This window comes from Rhinolophus sinicus, linkage group LG06 (assembly GCF_036562045.2).
Source record: "Rhinolophus sinicus isolate RSC01 linkage group LG06, ASM3656204v1, whole genome shotgun sequence".
In the NCBI taxonomy this organism is placed as follows: domain Eukaryota; kingdom Metazoa; phylum Chordata; class Mammalia; order Chiroptera; family Rhinolophidae; genus Rhinolophus; species Rhinolophus sinicus.
The window spans coordinates 101,958,671-101,983,617 of NC_133756.1; the positions used below are offsets into that span (position 1 = coordinate 101,958,671).

At 34.5% G+C, this 24,947-nt stretch overlaps 2 protein-coding genes across 8 annotated transcripts in view; one reads left to right on the top strand and one right to left on the bottom strand.

Annotated features, from left to right (window-relative positions):
• The window catches only part of CEP57 (centrosomal protein 57), a 45,583-nt gene extending 45,083 nt beyond the window's left edge, over positions 1-500 (bottom strand). Inside the window, exon 1 of the mRNA XM_074335581.1 lies at positions 462-500. The gene's annotated coding sequence lies outside the window, so the exon portion shown is untranslated. The remainder of the gene's footprint in view (positions 1-461) is intronic.
• On the top strand, positions 474-20,452 carry FAM76B (family with sequence similarity 76 member B). Of its 7 annotated transcripts, XR_012497421.1 has the most exons (12): positions 477-1,101; positions 1,499-1,624; positions 1,935-1,999; positions 2,884-2,938; positions 4,134-4,289; positions 5,983-6,182; positions 8,911-8,958; positions 9,140-9,220; positions 9,872-10,007; positions 13,277-13,378; positions 16,993-17,116; positions 17,822-20,452. XR_012497421.1 is itself a non-coding variant. In XM_019737536.2 (11 exons), the coding sequence occupies exons 1-11, from the start codon at positions 1,015-1,017 to the stop codon at positions 17,909-17,911; spliced, it is 1,143 nt and encodes a 380-aa protein (XP_019593095.1). In that variant the 5' UTR covers positions 479-1,014; the 3' UTR covers positions 17,912-20,452. The 7 variants fall into 7 exon arrangements, 6 of the variants coding, with proteins under 6 accessions (XP_019593100.1, XP_019593099.1, XP_019593095.1 ...); XM_019737536.2 differs by lacking the exon at positions 16,993-17,116 and having other exon boundaries at positions 479-1,101; positions 9,875-10,007; XM_019737535.2 differs by lacking the exon at positions 16,993-17,116 and having other exon boundaries at positions 481-1,101.
• Positions 20,453-24,947: the final 4,495 nt, after the last annotated feature.

A 24,947-nucleotide genomic window follows, 5' to 3' on the forward strand; every position in this document is an offset into this window, starting at 1 on the left:
TAATGGACGTTCTGAATAGCCAATCAAGAAAGCGGACGTCTTCCGGTAGTCGGAGCGAATCCGGCTCTTCCCTCGGTGACGTCACAAGGTAGCGCGTAGCCGCGATCGCGGAGGCCGGTAACGCTGTGGGCTACTAGACGGCTCAGAGGAGCTTCTACGGCGGGGCGGGTGTTCTCCGGCCGGAAACGTGGGCCAGGGGTTGTGTTGGTCTCCAGGGGTAATTGAATCGAACGGTTGATGTAGAATTAAAGCGAATGCGAAATTCAAACACTCCATCAGTTCCCTTGGACCAAACGCCAAGGAGAGCGTGAGCTTGACTCGGGGACGCCTCTCCAGGTGAAGTACCTACCTTTTGACCCGTAGCAAGTAGAATGGGGGAGGAGGGGGGCTGAAAGATTTGGTCCAATACAGATCAAGTGAAAAGCAGTTGAGGCAGAGAGTGAATCTTCGCGGACACTTACCCAATTGGATTGGGAAACGCTCACGCAGACCCGACACTGGCTACTAGAAACAGCCGTGACCCAGACCTTGGGCGGGGCGAGTTTAAAGCGGCTTTCGCGCGCAGGGAGCGGCGGGCTGCTATTGGCCAGCGACTTCCTCCCTTTGTGGGCGCTCCCTGCGTAGCCGGGGTTAGGGGTTGGGAGGAGCGTCCGAGTGACGCGTAACCTCCCCAGCTAATCAGGAATGGGGGAGGCCGAGAAGGAAGCGGATCCGCTGCCGCGCAGCTGAACTGCAGCGAACTACCCGCTTCGTCTCCCTCCGCCGCTATCGGGGCCTAAGCGGGAGCGGCTGGGACGGCGTCACTGGGTGGGCTGGGGCGGAAGTGGAGGCGGAGGGAGACGGCGGCGTCCACAGGGCCTTGGGCTCTCGCGGCAAGGCCCTGGTGGGCGCGCGGCAGGGGGAGGGGGAGGAGGAGGAGCCCGCGGCCCGGGCGGCGGCGGCGGCGGCGCCCGAGTTCTCCGTAGGGCCCCGCCTCGGAGCGGGCGGCGGTGGAGGAGGAGACTGAGGAGCAGGATGGCGGCCTCGGCCCTGTACGCCTGCACCAAATGTACCCAGCGCTATCCCTTCGAGGAGCTCTCCCAGGGACAGCAGCTCTGCAAGGTCCGTGGGCGCTGGGCAGCGGGCGGGCGGGGTTTCCTCGGCCATAGCCTGAGGGAGCTGGGTGCCCGCTGCACTGCAGTCAGCTCGCTCTCTTTGCCGGCGCCTTGGGGGTTTGGAGCCCTCGCCCCCTCACCGGGGGATCCCTTTATTGGATGACCTGGGCATCAGCTGGGAAAGGCCCCTGAGAGAAGACAGAATCCTGCCCTCTTCCTGGAGGCCCAGGAGTGGGCCGGGCCCCAGCAACATTCAGGGGTCTCAGGGGTGGGGCTGAGTGAGGCAGCCACCTGTCTATGCCGCAGAGACCCTGGGGTGGAGATGTTTTCATCTGGGTTTTTTGCCTGGTCTGTCCTCTCCTTCCACCGGGAGGCAGGGGACGATTTTTGCACTTTCTTGCTAGGAACCTGAAGCAGCAAAGCTGATGGCATCCTTCTTCCCTGCCCAGGAAAGCGAAGCGACTGGCTTGGGAACAGAATGCTCTATGATTTGGAGCTCCTCCCATCCCATTAAAGCCGGGATGCTGTCTGTGAGCAACGGTGCAAAATAATAAGTAGTTTCACATTTAACCAATCCTTGAAATCGGCCTTGACAGCTTTCTTAATTTATCTGTAGCATACCCTCCCCCATGTAATAAAGACAAAGACACCTATGCCTCCTCTAAGGAATTACGCTGTAATTGGCCACTTATATGATAAATCACCCAATTGTTTACATTGGGGGGGGCAGATTTTATTAATGTTTTAGACGTTTGACTAGGTTAGGTAACAATTTTCTACCAGAAAAGTGAAATTTGGGACTTTGAGATAGATACTGACTAATTCATTGTCTTATTACAGGAATGTCGGATTGCGCATCCTATTGTAAAATGTACTTACTGCAGATCTGAATTTCAACAAGAGAGGTTTGTACACTGAACCGTTTTTGATTGTTAAAGACAAAGTAGTATCTGTAGGGAATACTTGGGGGTTGTAACTCCATACTTGTATTAGAGTGTGTGTTTTTTAATGGTTTAGCATCTTAAATTTTATGCTGTAAACCTTTTAGACATAGGAGAGAGAATGTTGACAAAGGAATTAATGGTTATTTTCGACCTAGGCTTCAGTTTGCACATGAGAAAAGAATAAATTATTGTGTGGAAAGTGTATAGCCTTGCTAATGAAAAATTCAGACATTTCAGAAATAAGTAGGTACTATAAGCACATTAAAGTAAAAAAAAAAAAAAAAGAAAGAAAAGAAAAGAAAGGCACATTAATGCTGACATAGACCTGAGGAAAGGTTACTCATAACTTGTTACCAGTGGAAGAACGGCACATACTTTTTTTTAATAGGATGATTCCTGTTAGAGAACTAGAGCACATACGGAGAGTAACCTAAGAACAACAGTTTCTTCATAAGTTGGTGTAGGGACCATAGCAATACTATGATGCCTACTGGAGAAGGCTCAGTGGAAGGTTAGGTAAGCACTGATATGTAATACTGTGCATAAGTAGTGGCAAGTGTGAAGATTTTGGAACAAGCTAGAAAACATTAGGATTCTTTTGTTTACCAAAAAATACACAACAAAAATGTATAGAAACATTTACCTTAAAGGAAGAAGAATGAATTTGAATAACATAACAACCCTAAAAGGATCCTATGTTTGTATTTTTAAAAACTCTTTGGTTTATATTAGAGTAAGTTTTAAGTACTACTAAAGCAAATAGTACTCTGCTTTAGTTGAGCATTTTTCTGATTACTTCAGAAAGCCACATAAATTTGATCACCTATATACCATTTCCTTTTCAGCAAAACTAATACAATTTGTAAGAAGTGTGCTCAAAATGTGAAGCAGTTTGGCACTGTAAGTATGTCATATATTTTCATGTGTTGTTACTGGTCAATTAATAATTTTCACAAAGATGAACCTTTAAAATATATGTATAGCTATGTTCTTAAATACTTCAACATATCAAAATATTTCAGGAAAGAAATTTTCTGTAGATAGTCTGATGAGAAGATGACAATTAAAAACAGTCATGTGCCTATTTTATACATATTGAAAGTCAGTGTAAAATTTGTGATTTTATTCTTTAAAGATTCAAATATAGCAAATTACTGATTATGGAGAAGCACCTTACCCATAAAATTTGCATAATCATACTTTTCTCCCTTCAGACACTCCATTAATTTTTATATAGCAGCACAATTCAGGCATTTATTCACAAAAGTCATGACATTCTAGTATAAATTCTTTTCTTACATGTGTATTATAGTCATTACTAGTATATTATAGTCATGTTTAGTCAAAGTACTGGCCTTAAGGCTCTATGAAATCCTGAACTGTCTTTTGAATATCAAAGAAAATCAAGGTATGTTTATTATAGTTTATGTTGAATGTGCTTATGCCAATTTTTTAAAGTTGAAAATTCACCTAAAGTATATATCCCTTGTATCATCTGTACCTGTATATGATAAAAGTTGTTAAACATTTTTTGAATAAATGACGTAACTAAGTAGGATATTATATTAGTAGAGATTTGTTCCCCCAAATAACTGCATATATGAAAATTTCCTATCAATGCATACCTTTATTTTTTCTTCTTTAAGACCCTTTTCACATGTAGCTTTTTCATTATATAACATACTATGTGAATCATAAATGTTACTCATGACCTTTTTTAACTATTCAATAGAGAAACAAAAAGTTTCATGCCTAGGAATAAATTTTACTAAGCGAATAGAAACACGATAGATTTTATTGATTATGGCAACAGCAGGTCCTCAAATGTTGTTTCTCGTTATGACACTGATGCGATGTCATATGATGAGATGTCATAGGAACTTAACTCTTGTTACCCTACAGTAGAATTGATTTCATTATGCATTGTTTCGTTTAGTCGCAGAACCTGTCGAGGACCTTAAGTGAGGACTTACTGATTTGACACAAATTTTGTTACCTATTCATTTCCTTAATTAACCTAGAAATCTACTTTATATAGCAAATTTTTAATATTTTCAAATGTCTCTGTTAAAGAAAACATGTATTTGTTTTTCAGCCTAAGCCTTGTCAATACTGTAACATAATTGCAGCATTTATTGGTACAAAGTGTCAGCGTTGTACAAATTCAGAAAAAAAATATGGACCACCTCAGACCTGTGAACAGTGCAAGCAACAATGCGCTTTTGATCGGAAGGAGGAAGGAAGAAGGAAGGTATGCTTAATTTATGTTATGACATATTCTGGAAATGAAATAAAACAGCAAATAAATTGGAAGTTATTATAATTAATACACTATTGAGACTTGATGTATTCTTTGGGTCCCTGAAAGCTGGTAGTTAGATGAAAGTGCAGGAGCAGTGCATTTTCTCCTTGTTTGTATCATACATAGATTCATGTTGATCATTTGAGATCATTGTACTTTAAAAAACATTCCGTGATGGCTATTCTGTACTACTTGGTTATACAACAGTTGGTTTGGGAGAATTGCTAACTTTTAAATGCTTTCAGCTACTTACCCTTTTGCTGGTTACTTGAAGTTGCTGGTGTGAAAAAAATATAGCTCATTAACAGGATTCAAAGTTACTCTTGGGCCTTTTGATTTGGGGCTCATGTTTTAAACCATTGTTTTCCTCTACCTACAGTGACTTAAAAAGCATGTGTATGCATGTGGTATTCCTCTGCTGATCAGCATTCACCTCCTGTTGTCTCTCAGTTTCAGTTGATTTGCAGGATGACTCTCTTTGAGGGGCTCCCCTAGATCCCCCCACAGCGATATATGTATCTTAGTTGTAAGAAATTTCCCTCAGCACTTCTTGTATGAACAAATAGAAGATAGAAATTGGTGAAGAAGTTTCATTTTCTGTGCCCGTGACATGTACAGTTGATTCTCGTTGTTTGTAGTAGTTATGTTCTATAAAGTTGCTGCAAATACTGAATTAGTGAATACTTCCTAAGGGCAATACAGGATTGGGTTCGTGCCACTTGGTCACAACAGGGTGATTGATACATAATCTTGTTTTGTGTGTGTTTCTGTTTAAAGACACCTTACTTGATGCATATTGTTGATAGATTAACAGTTGTAATGCAAACAGCAGTATAACTATGCCTGAAGGAAGCTTACGTAGCACATATTTTCTACATAAAGTACATCACAGCCTTCTTGTGCTTTGGAACACTATATACATCACTTCAATCCACCTGGAGACCATTTTAAACAGTGAAATCACTGATAAGCACAAAATGCAAAAACCATGCACTAAATAGATGATGAGGATTTGTTTAGGGTATGAGAGATGAAGGAAGAGGACAGCAGAGCATCACCTTGTTTGACCTGAGCAGGGAGGGTTTGCCATTCGGCTACACAAATTTTTTGCTGCTCTGTATATGTGCATGAATGGTCACGAAAGCACTGCAAGTTCATTTAGGGGTTACAGATAAATTTTAGCAAGTAGGTGATGAATTTAGAAATGGGAAATCTGCAAATAATGAGAATTGACTGTAGATGTCATTCGAGCTCTCCTTTTTTCTATAAAGTAACTGTTTTTACTGTAGTGGAAAATATTTTCTCATTTTATTAATTACACAGTGATTTAAGAATTCAGTCTAGTGATTCCATAGATTTCTTTGAACTATATCAATTTATGCTTATTCTCCAAATAATAAAACAAGTTTCTCCAAATTAAAAAATGCCTCAAAACTAATGGAAGTCCACATAGCATCCTCATCAATTTTATGATCCTCCAAACAAGCATCTTCCCAAGTTTCAGAAAAGTCTAGTTTTACTTCACCTTTTCAACTGTGTGTGTGTTTGAGATAGAGAAATATAGCTAGAAGCACTTACCTGGTTTCACCTATGGCCAGTTTACAGGTACATTTAATCTAATAAAAATATTTTCTTTTAAAAGGTTGATGGAAAGTTATTATGCTGGCTCTGTACTTTATCATATAAGAGAGTTTTACAGAAGACAAAAGAACAAAGGAAGAGCCTCGGATCTTCACATTCAAATTCATCTTCTTCATCTCTTACTGAGAAAGACCAGCATCATTCAAAACATCATCACCACCATCATCACCATCACCATCGTCACAGCAGTAGTCATCACAAGTAAGTACTCTGAAATCATGTTTTCTAAAATCCTCCCAGGCATTTTAATGCCATATATTGGGATTTAACTGTTTCACAAATCCTAGCTAGTGCTAGTCTAGTTTCCATTGTACATGATCAGCTTCGAGAGTGTCTAGGGCTTTTCCCCACTTTATTCAGTGTATACAATTACACACGTAGAGTGTATTTAGCTGTATACCATAATAATAAAGATAGGACATTTAGGGAATTATAAAATTGCATTATGAAGTAAAAATATAAGTACATCAGAGTTAATTAAATACTTTATTTATTTCCATTATCAAAAGCCTCATTATTTTTTTGTTTAAATAATTGCTAGGGTTTTACTTGTAAAAATTACATTTACCTCAGGTATCATTAATTTACTTTAGTTAAAACAAAATTAGACCAGCGACTAGGAAATGTTCGTACATTCGGTGTCTTTGAGAACAGATTGTAACACTATCATTTGTGACTGTGATAGAAACATTCTAAATCTTGAAGGTTCTCAAAGTGTGAGACATAATCTTTTTAACTAGTGGTGCTTTGCTGGTTTTTTTGTTTATTTTTATTTATTTTTTTAAACAGGCAGGAACTCTTCAAATATAAACAACTGCTTGTTTTTTTAAAGTGCCTTGTGGTGGCTGAGTTATATATTAGTAACATCTTAACCCTTTATGTGTATAGTATAAAGGTTTTTAAGTGTGGTTTTAGTCTTCAAGGGAAAATCAAGCATATTAAAACACAAACTAAAATGGAGAACACAGGAACATGGTACATACTGATTTTCAGAATTCACTGTTTTTTCCCAAATTTCTCTATAAGTCTTTAAAGTTCTAGATAGGTAAAACATTATTTACAAAACAGTGATGTCTACCACAGTTAGGAACACAGCAGTTTTTTTTTAAGAATATAATGTGGTTCTGTCTAATAAAGATTTGAGTCTAAACTGTAGGTAAGCACATATTAAATTATGGGCTGTTTTTGAGGCACCAATGTTTACTTCAGGAGCAGTTTTTCCACGTGCCTTATTGTGTTGTGCTTTCTGGATATAACAGTGGTAGACTGCATAGTGACTTTTAATCTTGCTATTTTGAAAAAGTTTTGTGGTCTTTATATCAGAGTATCCCAAGGAGCAAAGGAATATAAATTGTCCTTGTTTTTGCTTCTTGTTTTAATAAAAAATATGACAAAATAACTATGCGGCTAGCCTGCTCCTAAGACTCAGCTGTTACATATAAATTTGTCTTGGTATGATGTGAAAGGACTCATTCAGTATGTTTATAAAAATCAAATTCTGTGACAGGTACTTAATTTTTTAAGACAGGTTTCAAAAGTAAAGGGAAAGAGGATGGTATTGACATTTTTTCACTTTTGATTATTTAAGAAATACAAATACTTTTAAAAAAAATAAAATGAATATTTTAAAAGAAATAAAATGACAGCTGAATTCGTAAGGAGGGTTGCCATTCATTGCCACAAGTAAGGAAAAATTAAGGTTCATAGAATTACAGAATTCCCCAACTTTGTGTTTATTTAGAGGTGATTTTTAAGAACATGGTCTGTTTTTCAGTTTTGCTTAAAAAAAACTACAGCTAAAATAATAGTAAATTTTACACAGACAGGTATACGTATTTCTCATTGTGTATATGCTAGCACTGTAATAAGTGCTTTTACATACGTAATTCATTTCATCCTTATATCCTTTTAAGGTATGTATTATACCTGTTTTATAGGTGAGGGAACTGAGGCTCAGAAATTGTAATTAACTTGTAAAAGACCTTACAACCCAGGTTCTCTAATATCTCTTATATTATATAAATACACAGTGTCTACATAGGAGATGTTCTATACATATTGAGTCAATAAACTAGGGCTTAATGAAGAATTGGCTAATGTGCAAACACAGTGGAAAAATTTGTAGGATTCATAGTGCATTATAAGGGGGTTATATTACTAGTATGGCATGATGGAAGAGAAGTGGTATAGTATTAATTGTAAACAAAAGTTAAATCAGTTATTACTGTGAAATTTCCCAATATTGTCAGCATGACTTCTTCAGAGTATTGACTAAAGAAAGATCTAGAGACTTTGGAGAGAGGTCTTAAGGAAACTAGGAAAGAAACACAGAAATTAAGGTATTTCCTCTTTCAACCTGACACATTATTCTGAGGAATTTGAGTTACTCCAAAGGAAGAATCTTCGTGTAGGATTATTAGGAAGACCTTGACTCAAAAGACAGAACATCTTCTATCTGAAATAGTAAGGGCAGCCTAGGTACAATGATGCTCAGACTTTGTGATTATAGAACCCTGTTGTGGTGGTTTTCATGGTCATACACCCCAACCCTTCATATGATATTTAATTGAATTATGGAAGTGCTGATTAAAATCAAATTTAGTCCCTATCATTGTACCTTTCTTGAAGAATTTAAGATGGCTACATAGTAGTCATCTGATTAGAATTTATCTTATTAGAATGTGATGTTATATATATATATATATGTATGTATATATGTATATATGTATATATGTATATATATATATATATATATACACACACACACATATATATAAGCTTAGTCTGAAAACTTAATTGAATGTGTTTTTCTCTGAACAAAGGATTATAATAAATATACGAATTTGATTTCATTGGGAAGAATGCTGTTATGTGTAGATGTATTAAATAAATATTGTTTGTTATTAAATGTCATTTATATATTTTTCAGAATCAGCAGTCTGAGTCCAGAACAAGAGCAGGGACTGTGGAAACAGAGGTAAGTAAATATTTACTGAAGTATTTCGAAAAATATTTTTTAAATGTGACATCCCTTTAACCATGTTAGGCTTTTAAAAAATCAGTGATGTTTGGTAATATTTTAGGGGAAGAGAATTAACTTATCACTTGGTGCCTCAGCCCTTTTTACTCTAATTATTCTTATTAATGTTTGGTTTCAGCCATAAATCCTCTGCAGCAATTCAGAATGAAACTCCAAAGAAAAAGCCCAAATTGGAATCTAAGCCATCTAATGGAGATAGGTAAAAATGAATTCCTTTAGTGAAAATTCAACTTAGTTGAACAGTTATGGTTGATTGCCAGTTATTATTAGGTAAAAGAATAGAAACATGTGTCTTCTACATTGACTTTGAGTCATTCAGAAGAATAAACATAATCAGTTAAAAAATTTTAACTTAATTTTGGCAATAAGAAAGTGGCACTGCACTGTTTTTCTATTTGGGGAATAAATTTGGGTTTTGAAAAAAGGAAAACATCTGAATAGAGAACGTTCTTTTTATCTTAATTATTCTTCAATGAAACACAAATCTAATTGTGATGTTTTAAATTGACCTGCTTGGAAAATGCTTTTAGATTTAAGGTATTATGAGCGAGCGTGACTTTGTTTTAGTTCATTAGCCAAGTTTGCTGATGTTACTGTACAAATTGGCTGCCTATTGCTTTACACTAGAAGTATTGACCCCCTAAAAGCTAATACTGAATTATATTTCTGCAGGTGTATGTAATGTGTGCCATTAGTAAGGTAATTTGCCAGTTGCATCCATTTCTGTCAGGTACATATTTTTTTGCATTAGCCTTAAGGATGTTTGTGGAATTGTCTAATTTATGCAATTTGAACACCTGATACTTTTCCTTCTACTTCACTTAACTGTGTTTTACTTTTTTCTTTTTAGTAGCTCTATAAATCAGTCAGCAGATAGTGGGGGAACAGACAATTTTGTCCTTATAAGTCAACTGAAAGAAGAAGTGATGTCACTTAAACGTCTCTTACAGCAGAGAGACCAGACCATTTTAGAAAAAGATAAAAAGGTAAGAACATGGTTCGCTGAAGCCTGGTAAGATTTACATATTGACTCTTTACTGATAATTGCAAATTTTATTAAACTTTAATAATTTGGTAATGTTTGTTGTGCATAGTTCTTAAAGATACATTATAAAAGCCCAAATTGGACCCTAAGCTGTCTAATGAAGATAAATAAAATAATCTTTCAGAATTTTTGTTCTAAGAATTGAGAGCTAATTAGAATTGTAATTTCTGAAAATTAGTTTTCACTAAGCCTGTAATTTAAAATAGGTGTAATATTCTATTACAATTTTTTTTAATTAAAAAATTTTTAAAAGTTAGAATAGGTCTAATGTCTTAATTTGAAAACGAAATGTAAAGAGAATATTTTGTGAATTCTTGTGATTTAAGAAAGTAATTGAATATAGTTTTTGATATACCAGTCGTATTCATTTCAATTCAGATTAAATAACTGGTGAAAAGTGATGCTATGGAAATTTTTTTGTGTTTTAGTCAGTGATTAGCATTAGGAGTCTAAGGTTATTTTGTAGGAACTAAGTGAGTTTATTGGGATTTTGTTTGATTTTGTTTATAGGTTAGATCAAGAGGAATATCAAATATTTTGTCTATTTAATGAAAAGTTCTAACTTTCTGTATGAACTTGCTCAGAATGCTTTCACCTCTTTAGGCCTCAGTTTTCTCATTTTAAAAATGAGAGTATTAATACCATCTTATGGGATAGTTGTTATGATTAAATGAAAATGTAGAGTACTTACTGTGTTTCCACAAAAATAAGACCTAGCCGGACCATCAGCTCTAATGTGTCTTTTGGAGCAAAAATTAATATAAAACCGGGTCTAAATAAGACGTATTAATTTTTGCTCCAAAAGACGCATTAGAGCTGATGGTCCGGCTAGGTCTTATTTTTGGGGAAACACGGTACTACAGCTCCTAGCATGTATAAGTACTTATAGTTCCAATTACTAACGCTTAGTCATCTTTGAGGGTAGAATCTACTTTTGTACTTGTTTTATGACCCTAGGCTATCTAGTTTGGTCTGTTTCAAACATCTTAATGCAGTAGGAAAACAGTCTTTTTAAAATTATAAACAACATATGATTATAAATACATACGTATATGAATTATCTGTTTCTGAGTATCCATAGTAGCGCTTCTGTCTAACCTGGCTTTTACAATTCTGCTCTGGCATTCAACAACGTTTTTTCTTTTCTTTTTTTACATTTCTATTTTTTTATATATATATTTTTTTTATTAAGTTTATTAGGGTGACATTGGTTATTAAAATTATACAGGTTTCAAGTGTGCAATTGTATAATACATTATATATTGCATTGTGTGCTCACCACCCAGAGTCAGTTCTCCCTCCATCACCATATACTTGAACTCTTCTTTTCCCTCTTCTACCACCTCCATCCCCCTTACCCTCTGGTAACCACTAAACTGTTGTCTGTGTCTATGAATTTTTGTTAGTTTGTCTACATTGAACAACTTTTATGTTACATTTTCCCACAGCTTGATCATTAAGTGTATCTAAAGTTCTTTTAACACATTTGTGCCTTTAAGCAAATTCAGTCTAGAAAATTTAGTATTGACATAAGATACTAGTAAAAATAAGATAGTTATAAGTATCTTATTTTTAATGGTTATTTTTGAGTGACTGCAGGATACTTTAAGTTGATGAGCTTTGTGAAAATCTGTTTTATACACAGAAATTTAGAGACATTTCTGTTGCAGAAAGACAGCTATATCTGTATCAATCTAGATAAAAGTTGAATAAAATGGTAAGTTAACTATAACAGTGATTCCAAAACCAAGTAGTAATGAGTTGTGGGATTTTCTTTTACTTTTAAGATATTTTTCCTTTTCCTAGCATAATTATTCTATATTAGTGCACTTAGTTGAGTTTTCTACTTTTGTTAGTGTTCCTTTTTTCTTAAAAAACACTAATGGGGATGGGGCAATTAGCAGTGTTATAAGGAAAGTAATAATTGTAAGCCTAAAATGGCTACATATTTGCAGTTTTTTCTTATAATGTAAATCTAAGACAACCAAGTTATTTTCTTGAATTTATTTCACTTTATTTAGTGATTTTTAGAGCCAGCTACATACTAGATCATGAGGATACAAAGATGAATAAGTAAACAGTCCTTCCAGAAATTCATAATCTGGAAGCAACTCACAGTATAGTAATGCGAAAATGATTATCTTAGCTGGTTAGATGCGAATTGACTTTTGGCACAGGAATTCCTTTGTGATATGGGAAAGAGAATTCATTTATTCTTTGAATTTGACAAAAGCAAGGACTTTTATTCAGAAAATAAGAATGTAAGACACCATGACTTCCTTTCTTTTTTCTGTTGTACATATTTCAGTTTATTTCAGTTCACTAACTACTGGGTAATTACAAAAAAGAACTGCAAACCTTTAAAGCTTACATAATAAAAACCATTTAAAAGTAACCAGAAGCTTTCTTATGCAGGGTTCTAATAATGAAATTATATAATACGAACTTCTTAGTGTAAAGTCATGAGATTTTATATTTTCCTTGTTATTGATATTTATGAAAAGTTGTCATGTAGCGTTTGCTTCCTCAAATTACTTTTTCTTATATTTGTCTAATTTAGCCCAAATTTTAAAGTAACGCCTTTTCCTTTCTTGTTCCATATTAATTATACTTCTGTGGTTTGGTCTCCACTTTTACCTCAAATCTTAGTTGGAATTGGATACATCATTCTGGACATATATTTTCAAATGAAAGCAATATAGCTCTTGTTTCATGGACCGTTCCTCTTTGTACTTTCCCCACGTGAAACGTTTTCTTTTAATCACAAAGATTATTTTAATAAACCAGTTTTATTGTTCATTTATAATACAAAGTCCATTTTAATTGAAGCATTTCCAAGGTATTAGCCATTAAGCTTTCCTGTTGGCATACCAGTTGCCAAACTCCACCCAGTGAAGCCACCTTTAAATAGAAACAAAAAGGCAACTTCCCCAATGTTTTACTGATGGTTCATTATTATCTTAACCTTAAAATTATACTAGAGCGAAATAGGTAGAATTCATCATTTCACAAAAATTCTAGATAAGTTATAAAACTCAGGAAACTGCTGATAACATTTTCCCCTTTTCTGATGAATTGTGAGTTTATTTTAAATGATGTGTTTGTATATGTGCATATACATATACATATACACACACACACACACACACACACACAAACACATATACATATATATGTTGGTTTTTTTTATTGTTGTTTTTAATCACTCAGTTAACTGAACTAAAGGCAGACTTTCAGTACCAAGAATCGAACTTGAGAACAAAGATGAACAGTATGGAAAAAGCTCACAAAGAAACTGTGGAACAACTTCAGGTAAATGACATTATTTATATAAACTGTTAGTCAAGAAAGGCTAAACTTTGTTAATAGTATTCATTGTCTTAGACTAGTATTTTTATCCCTTTTTTATGCATATTTGATACATTTTCAGCTTTGATTTACAGGCTTAGTTTTTAATCCTGCTCCTATGAAAAGTTATTGCTTAAAATCACTTGATAGAGGAATTCAGTATAATTAATTCTAAAAACTTTTCCCTAAATTTCAAATGAGGTTTTCAGAGGAGAGGGTATCATTACAGTATGTTCAGTTGATCATCAGATGAAAAGCAAAAAATTAAAAATCAGATTCGTGAAACTGAGGTCTTTAGTACATTGTGCAGTCATTCTTCTTATTTCCTCCCAGATGATGGGAAAGGAGATGGGTGTACAAACCACTTCTCAGGGACCTCAGGTAGATGAAATTTATGCTGCATGAAGTGATGCAGCATCTAGGTCAATGGTCAATCTCAGAGTGCTGTCAAGTGTATATACTCAGAAGGATGTCAATAGAGGGAGCAACTGAATGGGGAAGCCAAGAGTTACCAGTTACAAAGAGAGTACTATCTGATGTCTGGCATGCAGAGATGAGAACATGCAATGGGGATATAGATTTATTTCCTTATTTAAGCTTTTTCTCACCTAGGTTTCCTAAATTTAGAAATGAGACCATACTGAATTACCTGTTCTATTGATTTATACATTCTGACATTTGTAGAATCAATCTTTGGGTAAAAGGGTTTTCAGAAGTTTTAAAAGTGTAGAAGATGCCAGCACACAAGACTTTCGACTTGATGGGAGAGTGTAAGTTGGAAGGAAGGAATTAATAGTGCCCTGGTTGGTTGGTTAATTTGTTTGTTTTTAACAATGTAACACCAAGAGATATTTGATATTGCTATCTTTTGGTTTTGTATTCTTCATAGTTCTTTGAAAGTAGCTTAAGTTGAATAAGATTGTAAAGTGGATATAGGAACCTGTTGAAATTTGATGTACAGGTTGCCTTCCATTAACACTGACCTTACTATTACAAAGAATTTTGAAGAGAAAACCTTGAATAGAACTTGGCATATAGTAGGCATTCAAATGATTTGTTGAATGAGTGGTGATTTATGGAAATGGCCATCTGCCTTCTGTCCTGAGAGATTGCTCATATCATTTTGGACTTCTTACACACTGTTATCATCCACCAGCAAGTATTAGTTTTATGATATTCTTGTTTTTCTCATTCAGTTATTAATGCTGAATGATTACTTGGTAACAAAATCTTCTGTATGATGATCTCTGGTGTAATGTGGTGTAAACCAAAACTCGGGAGTAAATCCAGAATAAAGTGGTGGAAAACTGTGAGCAGTGCTTAAATATGGTAACACTTAGTACTTCTCAGTGTTGGAAAAGCAGTTTGTTTTATTTTGTAGTTGAAAGTACAGGGGAACCTCTTTGACGTCTAGCCTGATTTACGTCTAGCCTCTGACGTCTAGCCTGATTGACCTTAAGCCTACGTTCTCTTGGTTGGTAGCTGAAGTTTCGTATGATAGAATATTAACTAATAGAGTGTGATATTTTCAATACGATTTTATGTAGGCTGTCTTATTTGCGCCTTAAAATAACTGAGTTATATGTCAGAAGTGACATAGAAACCTGCATCTTCTGACTCTGATTTGACTATACTTTCTCCTGTTCCACCTTTTCCCACCACTTCAGGTTACTTAGGTTTTCTGTTTCATCCATCCTTGTTAACATTCTGTCACAGTTAAGTACCTTCTTTGAAATCCCACTCCCTTTAGTAACTATGTACTGGTAGGTGAGTAAACATAGTTAACTGCTTTTCTTATCTTTTTGTGATAAGAAACTAAGTCCTATACCAGGAAAGTTACCTTGCTCTAATAGCTCTCAAAACATTTTTAACTACCACGCCTGGAGAAAAAAAACACTGAGCGTCACAAGAAAAAATTGTGCAGAATACCAAAAAAACAAACAAACCCAAAACAAACAAACAAAAAACAACCCAAATAACCTAAAATATCGAGAATATCAAATAAAACAATTTACCTTTCCTTTAGGAGGTAAGTTGATAAAAGGGGGAAAGGCTGCAAACATTTGAGTGCCTACTATGTACAAGCCGCTGTGTTAAGCTAAGTTTTTTATATTTTTGATTCGTTCTTTCAACTCCTGTTGTAGGTAGTGAAGTTTCCGTTTACAGATGAGAAAATAGACTCCAGGTTACAAAGCAGATAAATGGCAGAGCCAGGATTCAAAGCAGCATCTGTATGATTCTTAATCCAGATATTCTTTCCTTTATGCCAATGTTTCTAAACATTTTTAACTTGCTTGAGTGTTTTTAAATAATAATGGATTTTTCAAGGTGTGTAATAAGTAATATTAGTATACAAATTTTATATGTATTTGTAGTTAAATATTGTATTACAAAATATATTTTTATTGTACCTATATTAGAATAGGCAGAATTGGGCTTGTCTCCATTTAACAACTGATGCACTGTTTATTTTTCTTAAACGCTTTTTTCTTACATAATTTATTAGCAGACAAATTTATTAGTGACATGAGTAGGAGACCAAATATATAAATGCAGATTGAAAATTAGCTGTTAAAGAATTAAAAGGAAAAATTGCTTTCAACACCTAATGTTTGAATTCTGGTATTTCATACTTAGGATATGAAAATTATAAACTCCTTTTTTTTATTGATCAAGAAGAAACTAATTTGAAGGTTAACTTTTTAATGATTTGGTATGTCAGTATAAATGTTTCTATATAAATGTAACTTACAGATATTCCTTTTTATGCCCTTCATTAATTTGTTATTTTAAAATTTGTTCTTAAAATACATTTTTTTAGCCAGTAAGTCTACTATAGTTACAAATTAAATAATCTGTAGCTAACAGTAAAAAGAAAACAATTCAAAACTACCACATTGACTAGGACTGGTCAGGTGAATAATAACCTAATCGATAAAGAGTGTGTTCACTTGACTTCCATTAACTGCCAGGCATTCTCATTGATTTGACCCCTGAGTTTCTCAAGCTGTTTGGTTTTAAAGGGAAAATTAAATCATTTTAAATTCTTGATGGTTTTCTAAATTTGAAATTGAATTAGAAACTCTTACTTACCGCCTTAATTATTTAATAATTGTGAACACAGAAATGCTGCTGCTAATCATGCAGTCAAACATAAAAAATGATTTGCAAATATAAGATCGCTTTAAGAATATTTGCATTTTGGAGATCATAGGTTATGCATTAGGGAGAGTTTGAGTGAAGATGACTGGGAGAGTAAAAGTACAAAGCCTGGAAAGGTTTCTATTTCATGAAGCTGCTTTAAGATGGTATACACAGAAGGCAGGGTGTTAATTTGCCATACAAAGGCTAAAATTAGAGTAGAAGATAAAGCACGGGGGTTAAAAAAAAGTATCTAGATAATAAAAAATCTTGAGACCTGTGAAAGAAAATTGTTTTCAAACATAAGCCAGAGGATATCTTTTAAAATTTTGTTATTTAGGGCAGTGCTCAGATTTTTGGCTCAAAAACTTCAAAAGTGTTTGATTATTAATGTCCTTACATAGTATATGGAGGGTTCTTATTATCTGTTTCCACAGTTAAGAGATTGCGTAGGGAAACAAAGGCAGTGAAAATATGAAAGTATTCTGAATACTGAAGGGTCCCTACTTCCAAATTCCTCCTCACTAAACACTAGTGATTGTCACAGCACATCGGCTTAAGGTCAGTGTCTTTCAATGGTGGATGGTACATTTGAATAAAGTGCAAATTCAGTTCAGGTAGATGACAAAGTGCAATTGTGAATCTGAAAAGAAATTTCAGCCTTTCATGAAACTAAAAACAATGGAGATATAAAATCATTGTTCTGCTCAAATTTGATCAAAGCTAGTACCAAATGACTGTATGACAATTAAAGGAGCAAAAATAAGATCAGAAAGGGCGGTGCTGATGGGTACTTCAAAAAAACCTTTAGATACCAGTCCCTGTGGCAAAGTGAAAAAAAACAATATTTTTGCAAAAAGGACTTTTTACACTTGTTCTAAAAATAAGTGAACATCAAATAAAAGATTGTACAGTTTGTAGGGAACTATTTCTCCTAAATCATCACTTGAGTCGTTTGGTCTCATTTATTATAAAATAAAACTTACTTTCATGGTTTTCATCTCCTGTTTTTAGGATAAAGAGCCAAAAATTCTATCCCTATTTAAAATTTTGACCCTCTTTTAAGCAGATTCACTTTAAGTTGCCTTCTTAATAACCGATTATAAAGAGATGAACCTAAATATACTTTTTCATTTAATTCTGTTAGTGTTTCAATGAAATCTTGGTCTGTAAGTGAAAAGAACAGCATTAGACAAGTAGTATTCTTCAGCATGACTTAATAATATTTCAAACATTTTTAACCTTAAATGTTTCTGTCTCCCACAGGCCAAAAACAGAGAACTACTCAAACAGGTTGCAGCATTGTCAAAGGGCAAAAAGTTTGACAAAAGTGGAAGCATACTAACATCCCCTTGAGAAAGTTATTAATTTAGTGTTTCTGCTGAAAATGTAAATTTGAAAAAAATTCTGTGAAGCCCTTAAATTCTGTGTAGTGGAAGAATATTTTTGCACACCAAATGAATTGGCGTGTTTCCTATTCACTTTTGTAACTGATGATATACAGCATTTTTTTAAGTTGTAAAACATTCAAATAAAACTTCAACTGGTTTGAAGTAACTTTTTAATTATTTGATATCAAGGAACTTTTTTGCCAGCAATAGTATTAAACAGTTGTTAAGGAGTGCATGAATAGTGCTCTTTATGAAATGCAACATGCAATAATAGAGTAGTCAGAGCAGCAGGGTTTTGTTTTGTTTTCTGTTTCACACTATGCTAGTACAGATAAACAGTTTTCAGTTTAAAAATACAAAAACTTTTAAATAAGGAAAGTGGTGAACACTGGTTTTTTTGGTAATTGTTTTCACTTTGCATCAACATAAATTTAGGAGAGAATCATGGTGCTTTATTAAATGAACTTCAGAGGATATGTAAATATGTTTTTAAAAGTTAGATCATTAACATTAGTATACTAGTATTTTCATTATTGGTATAGGAATTAATGTTTATTGTACAGTATCCAAGGTAAAATGTGTTTTGTTTTGTAAAAAAACTACTGTAGATTTTTACTTACAAGTGCCTTTTTGCCACCTAATGTTTTTATTTATAGGAATGCTGATCTTTTGTATATAAAGCTTGTTTTAAAATCATGTTTAATAAATGTTTGTATATAAATGCATATGTACAGAGCCTATTTCAGAAGGAAATCAAAGTTGCTAGTAAAATGTGTGAGGTTGCATTAAGAACTGAAAATGCATATAGACTTTAGATGATTTTTGTGGTTTGTTTCTGTGTGATGCGGGAAGCTGTTGATCATTGAATTATGTCAAAATACTTCCCCAAAGATTTAATTTTAAATCACTTCTGATAGAGTATATTTTTTATGTGATACAGCTTCATGTTCATATTTTGTAAGTTACATGTTTTGCTTTATTTTTCTTTTATAAAAATTTTAAAAATTTATAATTTTTCTGCAGTGGTCCATATATCTGCTTTCCCTATAATATGTCATTAAGTTAATATTTATGTACACCATACTTAATTTGTAAGTTTTAAAGCAAATCTGAAAAAAAATTAAATAACTTTTAAATCAATCTGTGACTATCTTTGAATAAATTGGAATCTATTGTAAGATTCAGGTACTATTTATAAGAAAATTATATCAGAGTCTTTAAAATTGTCTATAAAAGGTTAAAATAGGGTGGGATAGGTTATGGGAAGTTATTGACTAATTATATTTTGATCCATTGGTTTTCAGTCTAATGGAATTAATTGATCTCCTGCTTAGTAACTGCCAGTTCAGACTTTTAGTTTAACTTTAAAACATCAGGCATTGCTAGATATACTGGATAGAGTGGAAGAGTTCTTTCCCTTAGAAATTTATGGGCAAGGGTAAATTTGTTTAAAATAAACTTACTAAATTTATCAATTTTGAAGATGTTTTTAAGCAAGCAATGATTATGAATGTCATATCAAAGGTCATCTTTGCTCAGAATACAGGATGATTGTAATAATTGTTTTCAACATGACTCACATTTCAGTAGATTATTCTTATAGTTACTCATTAGAAAGTAATGTCAAATAACTGTCCAATTTGAAAATATGATCTAGGGTAATTTTCAAGTGATAGTGAAAGATTGAGTCAGACTTGGAAAAACTAAGCTAGTTTGTTTTTATGAGATCGTCATGCAATAATCTTCCTAAATTTAGTACTCTCAGCAATGCTAGATAATGCCCTCTTAACACAAATTTTAATTTTTGCAGGATTTGCTAAATTCATAAGATAGTTGTTACCTTTCTTTAAAATTTGTAATGCTTTATATTCTACTTTCATAGTCATTTGTCAATCCACAGTGGTTATTATCATTTTAAAATAAGCTGTGTAATAGTTCTTACACCTTTTTGGAGCTGCTATAATAGAAAGGTGCCCCTTCCCACTTTTTTAGTAAAAGATTAAAAATTGAAAATCAGTCTCAATAATTAAGCTTGTAAATTCAAAGGCTAAAATCTTTTAGGGGGCTTCACAGTATTTAGTCCTAATTACCCTCTTTCCATGACTTTATTTTATAACTTAATTATTTTGCAGTTGTATAAACTAGCAATTGAGTCCCAGTCCTGGATCTGTAGCGTATTGACACAATGAGCTGATGTTCTTTAAATGTGGACCTGTAAGGAGATACTATGGTGTGCCGTATTGTGCTTATTAGCCTGTTTTCAGCTATTAATTAGCATTTACCAGTGAGGGTCATTTTGGCTCGTTATTTATGTATTAATAGCCTGTGAATATTACAGTCCTTTTTAGATTGTATTGGTCTAAATACGCATTTTTTGCAGTGAACCTGTTAAGCTGTTCACATGTATAGACTATTGAAATACTGTACTTGTACACACCTGACTGTTGACATTTTGTACTTTTTTCTAAATCCAATATTTCACAATAAAAACTTGTCAAAAATTTTGTATTAGTTTTCTATTGCTGTTATAACAAGTTCCTACAAACTGAGTGCCTTAAAACAGCACACATACATTTCCTCACGGTTCTGGCGGCCTGAAGTCCAAAATCAATTTCGGTGGCTAAAGCAGGGTGTTGGCAGGGCTGGCTCCTTTTGGAGGCTTTAGTGGAGACTCCCTCTCCTTGCCTTCTCCAGCTCCTGGAGTTGCATTCCTTGCATTTTGTGGCTCTTTGCCCCTTCCTCCATCTTTCTAGCCAGAAGACCAGCATCTGTAAGTCTCTGCCTCCACCATCCTTGGTTTGTAGTATCTCCCTCTGCTCCCTCGTCTGAGGCCATCATTGGGCTCACCTGGGTGACCGGGATCGTCTCCCCAACTCAGATCCTTGATCACATCTGCAGACGCCTTTTTGTCATATAAGGGAACATATTCCCAGGGTCCAAGGACTCGGACCGAGACCTCTTTGGGACCATTATTTGAATCTACCATAAGCTTCATCTACATTTTCCCTTTAGGAGGCCCTGAAACAACAGATTTGAGATAATGGCTCAGGCCGAACAGAAACTTTATTTTCCTATCTGTTCATTCAGACTGCTTTTATGAAATAGTTATTTTCCTGGGAGAGAAAAAGGTATATAAATCTTTGTTGAGCTATTTCAAAGCAATAGTAAAGCAAATCAAGTAAATACAGTAAAGTTTTCGAAAAGTTTGGAACATGGTAAGAACCACGTTAGGTTGTTGGATAGAAAAAAGTTGAAGACATGATTGTGTAATTTATAGTTTAGTTGGGAAGACAATATACATAAAAACATCTAGAACTTAACTTGGATATTATAAATTGCAATAAAAAGCTAATAACTTTTAGCAAGGGCATTCCAAAAATTGGGAAGGTTAGTCTGTCATTGCTTTCTCAAACTTGAGCATGCATCAGTCACTGGGGTGTGTGTTGGGAGCAGGGGATGCTTGTTAAACACGTTGCTGGGCCTCAGCCAGGTCTGAGTCTTTAAGTCTGAGACAGGGCCCAAGAATTTGCATTTCTAAGCTCCCAGATTGCTGATGGCTTCTGGTCCAGAGCCCACAGTTTGAGAATCAGTGGTATTAAAAAAACAAAGAACAGGGCCTGCCCGGTGGCTCAGGCAGTTGGAGCTCCATGCTCCTAACTCCGAAGGCTGCCGGTTTGATTCCCACATGGGCCAGTGGGCTCTCAACCACAAGGTTGCAGGTTCAACTCCTCGAGTCCCTCAAGGATTGGTGGGCTCCACCCCCTGCAACTAAGCTTGAACACGGCACCTTGAGCTGAGCTGCTGCTGAGCTCCCAGATGACTCAGTTGGTTGGAGTGCATCCTCTAAACCACAAGGTTGCCGGTTCGATCCCTTGAGTCCCAGAAGGGATGGTGGGCTGTGCCCCCTGCAACTAACAACAGCAACTGGACCTGGAGCTGAGCTGCGCCCTCCACAACTAAGACTGAAAGGACAACGACTTGGAAAAAAAAAAGTCCTGGAAGTGCACACTGTTCCCCAATAAAGTCCTGTTTCCCTTCCCCAATAAAAATCTTTAAAAAACAAAAAGCAACAAAAACAAAAACAAAAAGTAAAAGGTTTAAGGGATAAGTGGAAGATACCTCGGAAAGAATTCAGATAAATTATTTAGGGCCTCATTTTAAAGACAGTTTGGGTAGAGTCTATTAGAGTTTTGAAAAGGAAGTGATGTAAGACCAGATACTTTTACACTAGAAGACTAGAAAATACAGGAATCATTTTCTTCAACTGCTTTATTTTATAGCCAGGGAAACAGAGCAAGAAACTTTAAGTGACTTAAGTTTTGACTTTTATTAAAAAGTCCTCCTGTTTTCCAAAAAGAATTTGGGGGTGGCTTGGTTTAAGTAACTTGTACCTAAATAGTTAGCCACTCAAATAAAAATCAGTTTTAAGGAGGTATGTATGTATGTAGTCATATCAGCCATAACTAAGTGGTTGAGGGTAATGAGAAAAGTCAATTGAATATGACAAGTTTATGGGGAGAGAAAAATCTGAATTCTCAACAATGCCTTGAATATACATGCAGAATTTGTTTTTTAATTAACAAGGAGATGGTAGATGATTTAAACCCAGTGTTTTTCCTTATGTTTAGTACTGATATGACTGCATTTGGAAAATGTTAGTCGCCACTTCTCAAGAAAAGTATAATTTGAGAAGTTACACGATTAGAAAGTCAGACTGTATTTTGTATTTTAACAAAAGATTGACTTGTTTCTAAAATAGAGACTAGAAAGACCAACAACTCTAGAAAATAGGGCCAGAGAAATAAATAGATAGTTCACAGGAAAAAGGCAAATGTTTTTAATCTCACTCATAATAAGAAAAAGAGTTTATGGAGTTACCACTTCTCACCTAAAGATTTACAAAATTCCAAATCTGACAACATATTTTATTGACAAGATTTTGGGTAAATAAGCACTTTCATACATTCCTCATGGTCATTGCAAATTAGTCTCTACGCAGGTAAGTTTTGTTTATAATTGGCAAAAATTACATACACAGTTGTGCTTTGACCCAGCAATCCAGTTTCTAGGAATCGAACACAAACACTTAAAAAAATGAAAAGACGCATACATACAAAAGCTATTGCAAAATTATTTGTAATAACAAAAATCAGAACATTGAAGTCAATAAAGGATTGTTTAAAAAACTATGATGTATCTATACAATGGGTACTATGTAGCTATAAAAAATAACAGCTACTACTATTAAGATACATTGCTAACAAAAGCAAACTAGAGAAATGCGTAATAACAAGTTACTGTTTAAAAAAGTTAGGACTACACACACACATACACACACACACAGAGCTTATATTTTAGTTGCTTATATTTTAAAAAATGAAGTTTAATCATAATTTTTTAAAAAGTTACTAATGGGGGGAGGGGAGGAAATAGATTGGAAGGGATAATGTTAGAAGCTAGAGTTCTTTGTACATATGTTTTATTTACTTGACTTTGGAATCATTTAACTATTTTTACAAAATTATAAAACAATATTTTAAAAAATAAATGAAACAAATGTATCTAAATATATATCCAGTTGTTACCATAACACAGAGAACTATTCATATTACTATAAAATGCAATAATTTGTGTCTCCCAAATGGAATATGTCCTAGAGTAAAAAACGAACTGCAAAAATCATCTTACATTGTTTATGGTAATAATATTGCTTGTGGCAGTTTTAGTAGTGTTATTCTGAGGTTGTCGTGTGGGATAAAATTCTGTGGGATAAGGCAAGTGAATAACAATGTGATATTTTAATTCTATGATTGCATTTGCTATTTAGGACTGGGATTCTTAGCAAAAGAGAAAGGAGATACCCATAAATATATGTCCAGGAAAATCTGTTCTTAATTAGAATTAGAAGAAATTCAAGATATTTTATCAAAGAAAAACAGACAAATTCATCGGGAAAAGTATGGGATGAGCCTGCAACATTTATGCAAGATAGCAATGAAGCTATCAAGGACTATTTAGTGTGCTCTCAAACGGACTCATGAGCCTAAACATTAGTATAGAAAATAGCACAGTCTGAACAGCAATATAGAAAATAATAACTGCAGTGGTTAAAATATTGACTATGTTTACATACATGACTCCAAAATGATATGAAATAGACAAACACATCATACAAAAACCAAAACACTAATTGATCACCTTTGGGGGGGTGCCAGTGAACTAACTCATTCTGAAAATTGGTAAATACAAATTCAATATTTTATACTCACCGAACTGTACCTTTGGTAAGTAGTAGCTGAGGGATAGTTTCTCTTAAAAAACACATTCCAATTAATAAGTGAAAAAGAAATGATAGAATTATAATATCACTAATTTGCAACTTCTAATGAATTAATAGAGATAAAAAGTGTTGGTCAGCTGCTAAAAGTACACAAAGAGACACAGCCTTAACTTCACATGCATTCTGATGGAGAAACAAACTTCTACCCATAGAGTAGTTTTGCTAAAAAGGATCAGACCTAAATCTGATCAAGCATTTACCAAATCACAGGAAAGAGAACAGAAGATCATGTTGAATGACACTAAAGGGATGCAATTGCCATGATGGTTTCTTCAATAAATTGCAAGGGGGAAAAAAGTGATGGAGTGACAAGTACTTAGGAGATATCAACCAATCACAATGTGTGGACCTGATTTGGATTTTGAATCAAAGAAGCTTAAAAGTTGAAAAAAACAATTATTATTTATGACACAATCAGAAATTTGAATACTGACTGGTTACTTAATGATATTTAGGAATTATTGTTAACTTTTTAGGGTGATAATAGTATTTTGGCTATGTTTAATTTTTTATTGAGCTATAATTGACATATAACCTATTCATTTCAGATGTACAACATAATGAATCAATATCTGTATACATTGCAAGTATGTTTAATTTTTAAGAGTTCTCCTAGAGACATCTACTAAAATACTTGAAATGAAATGGCATGATGTTTGGT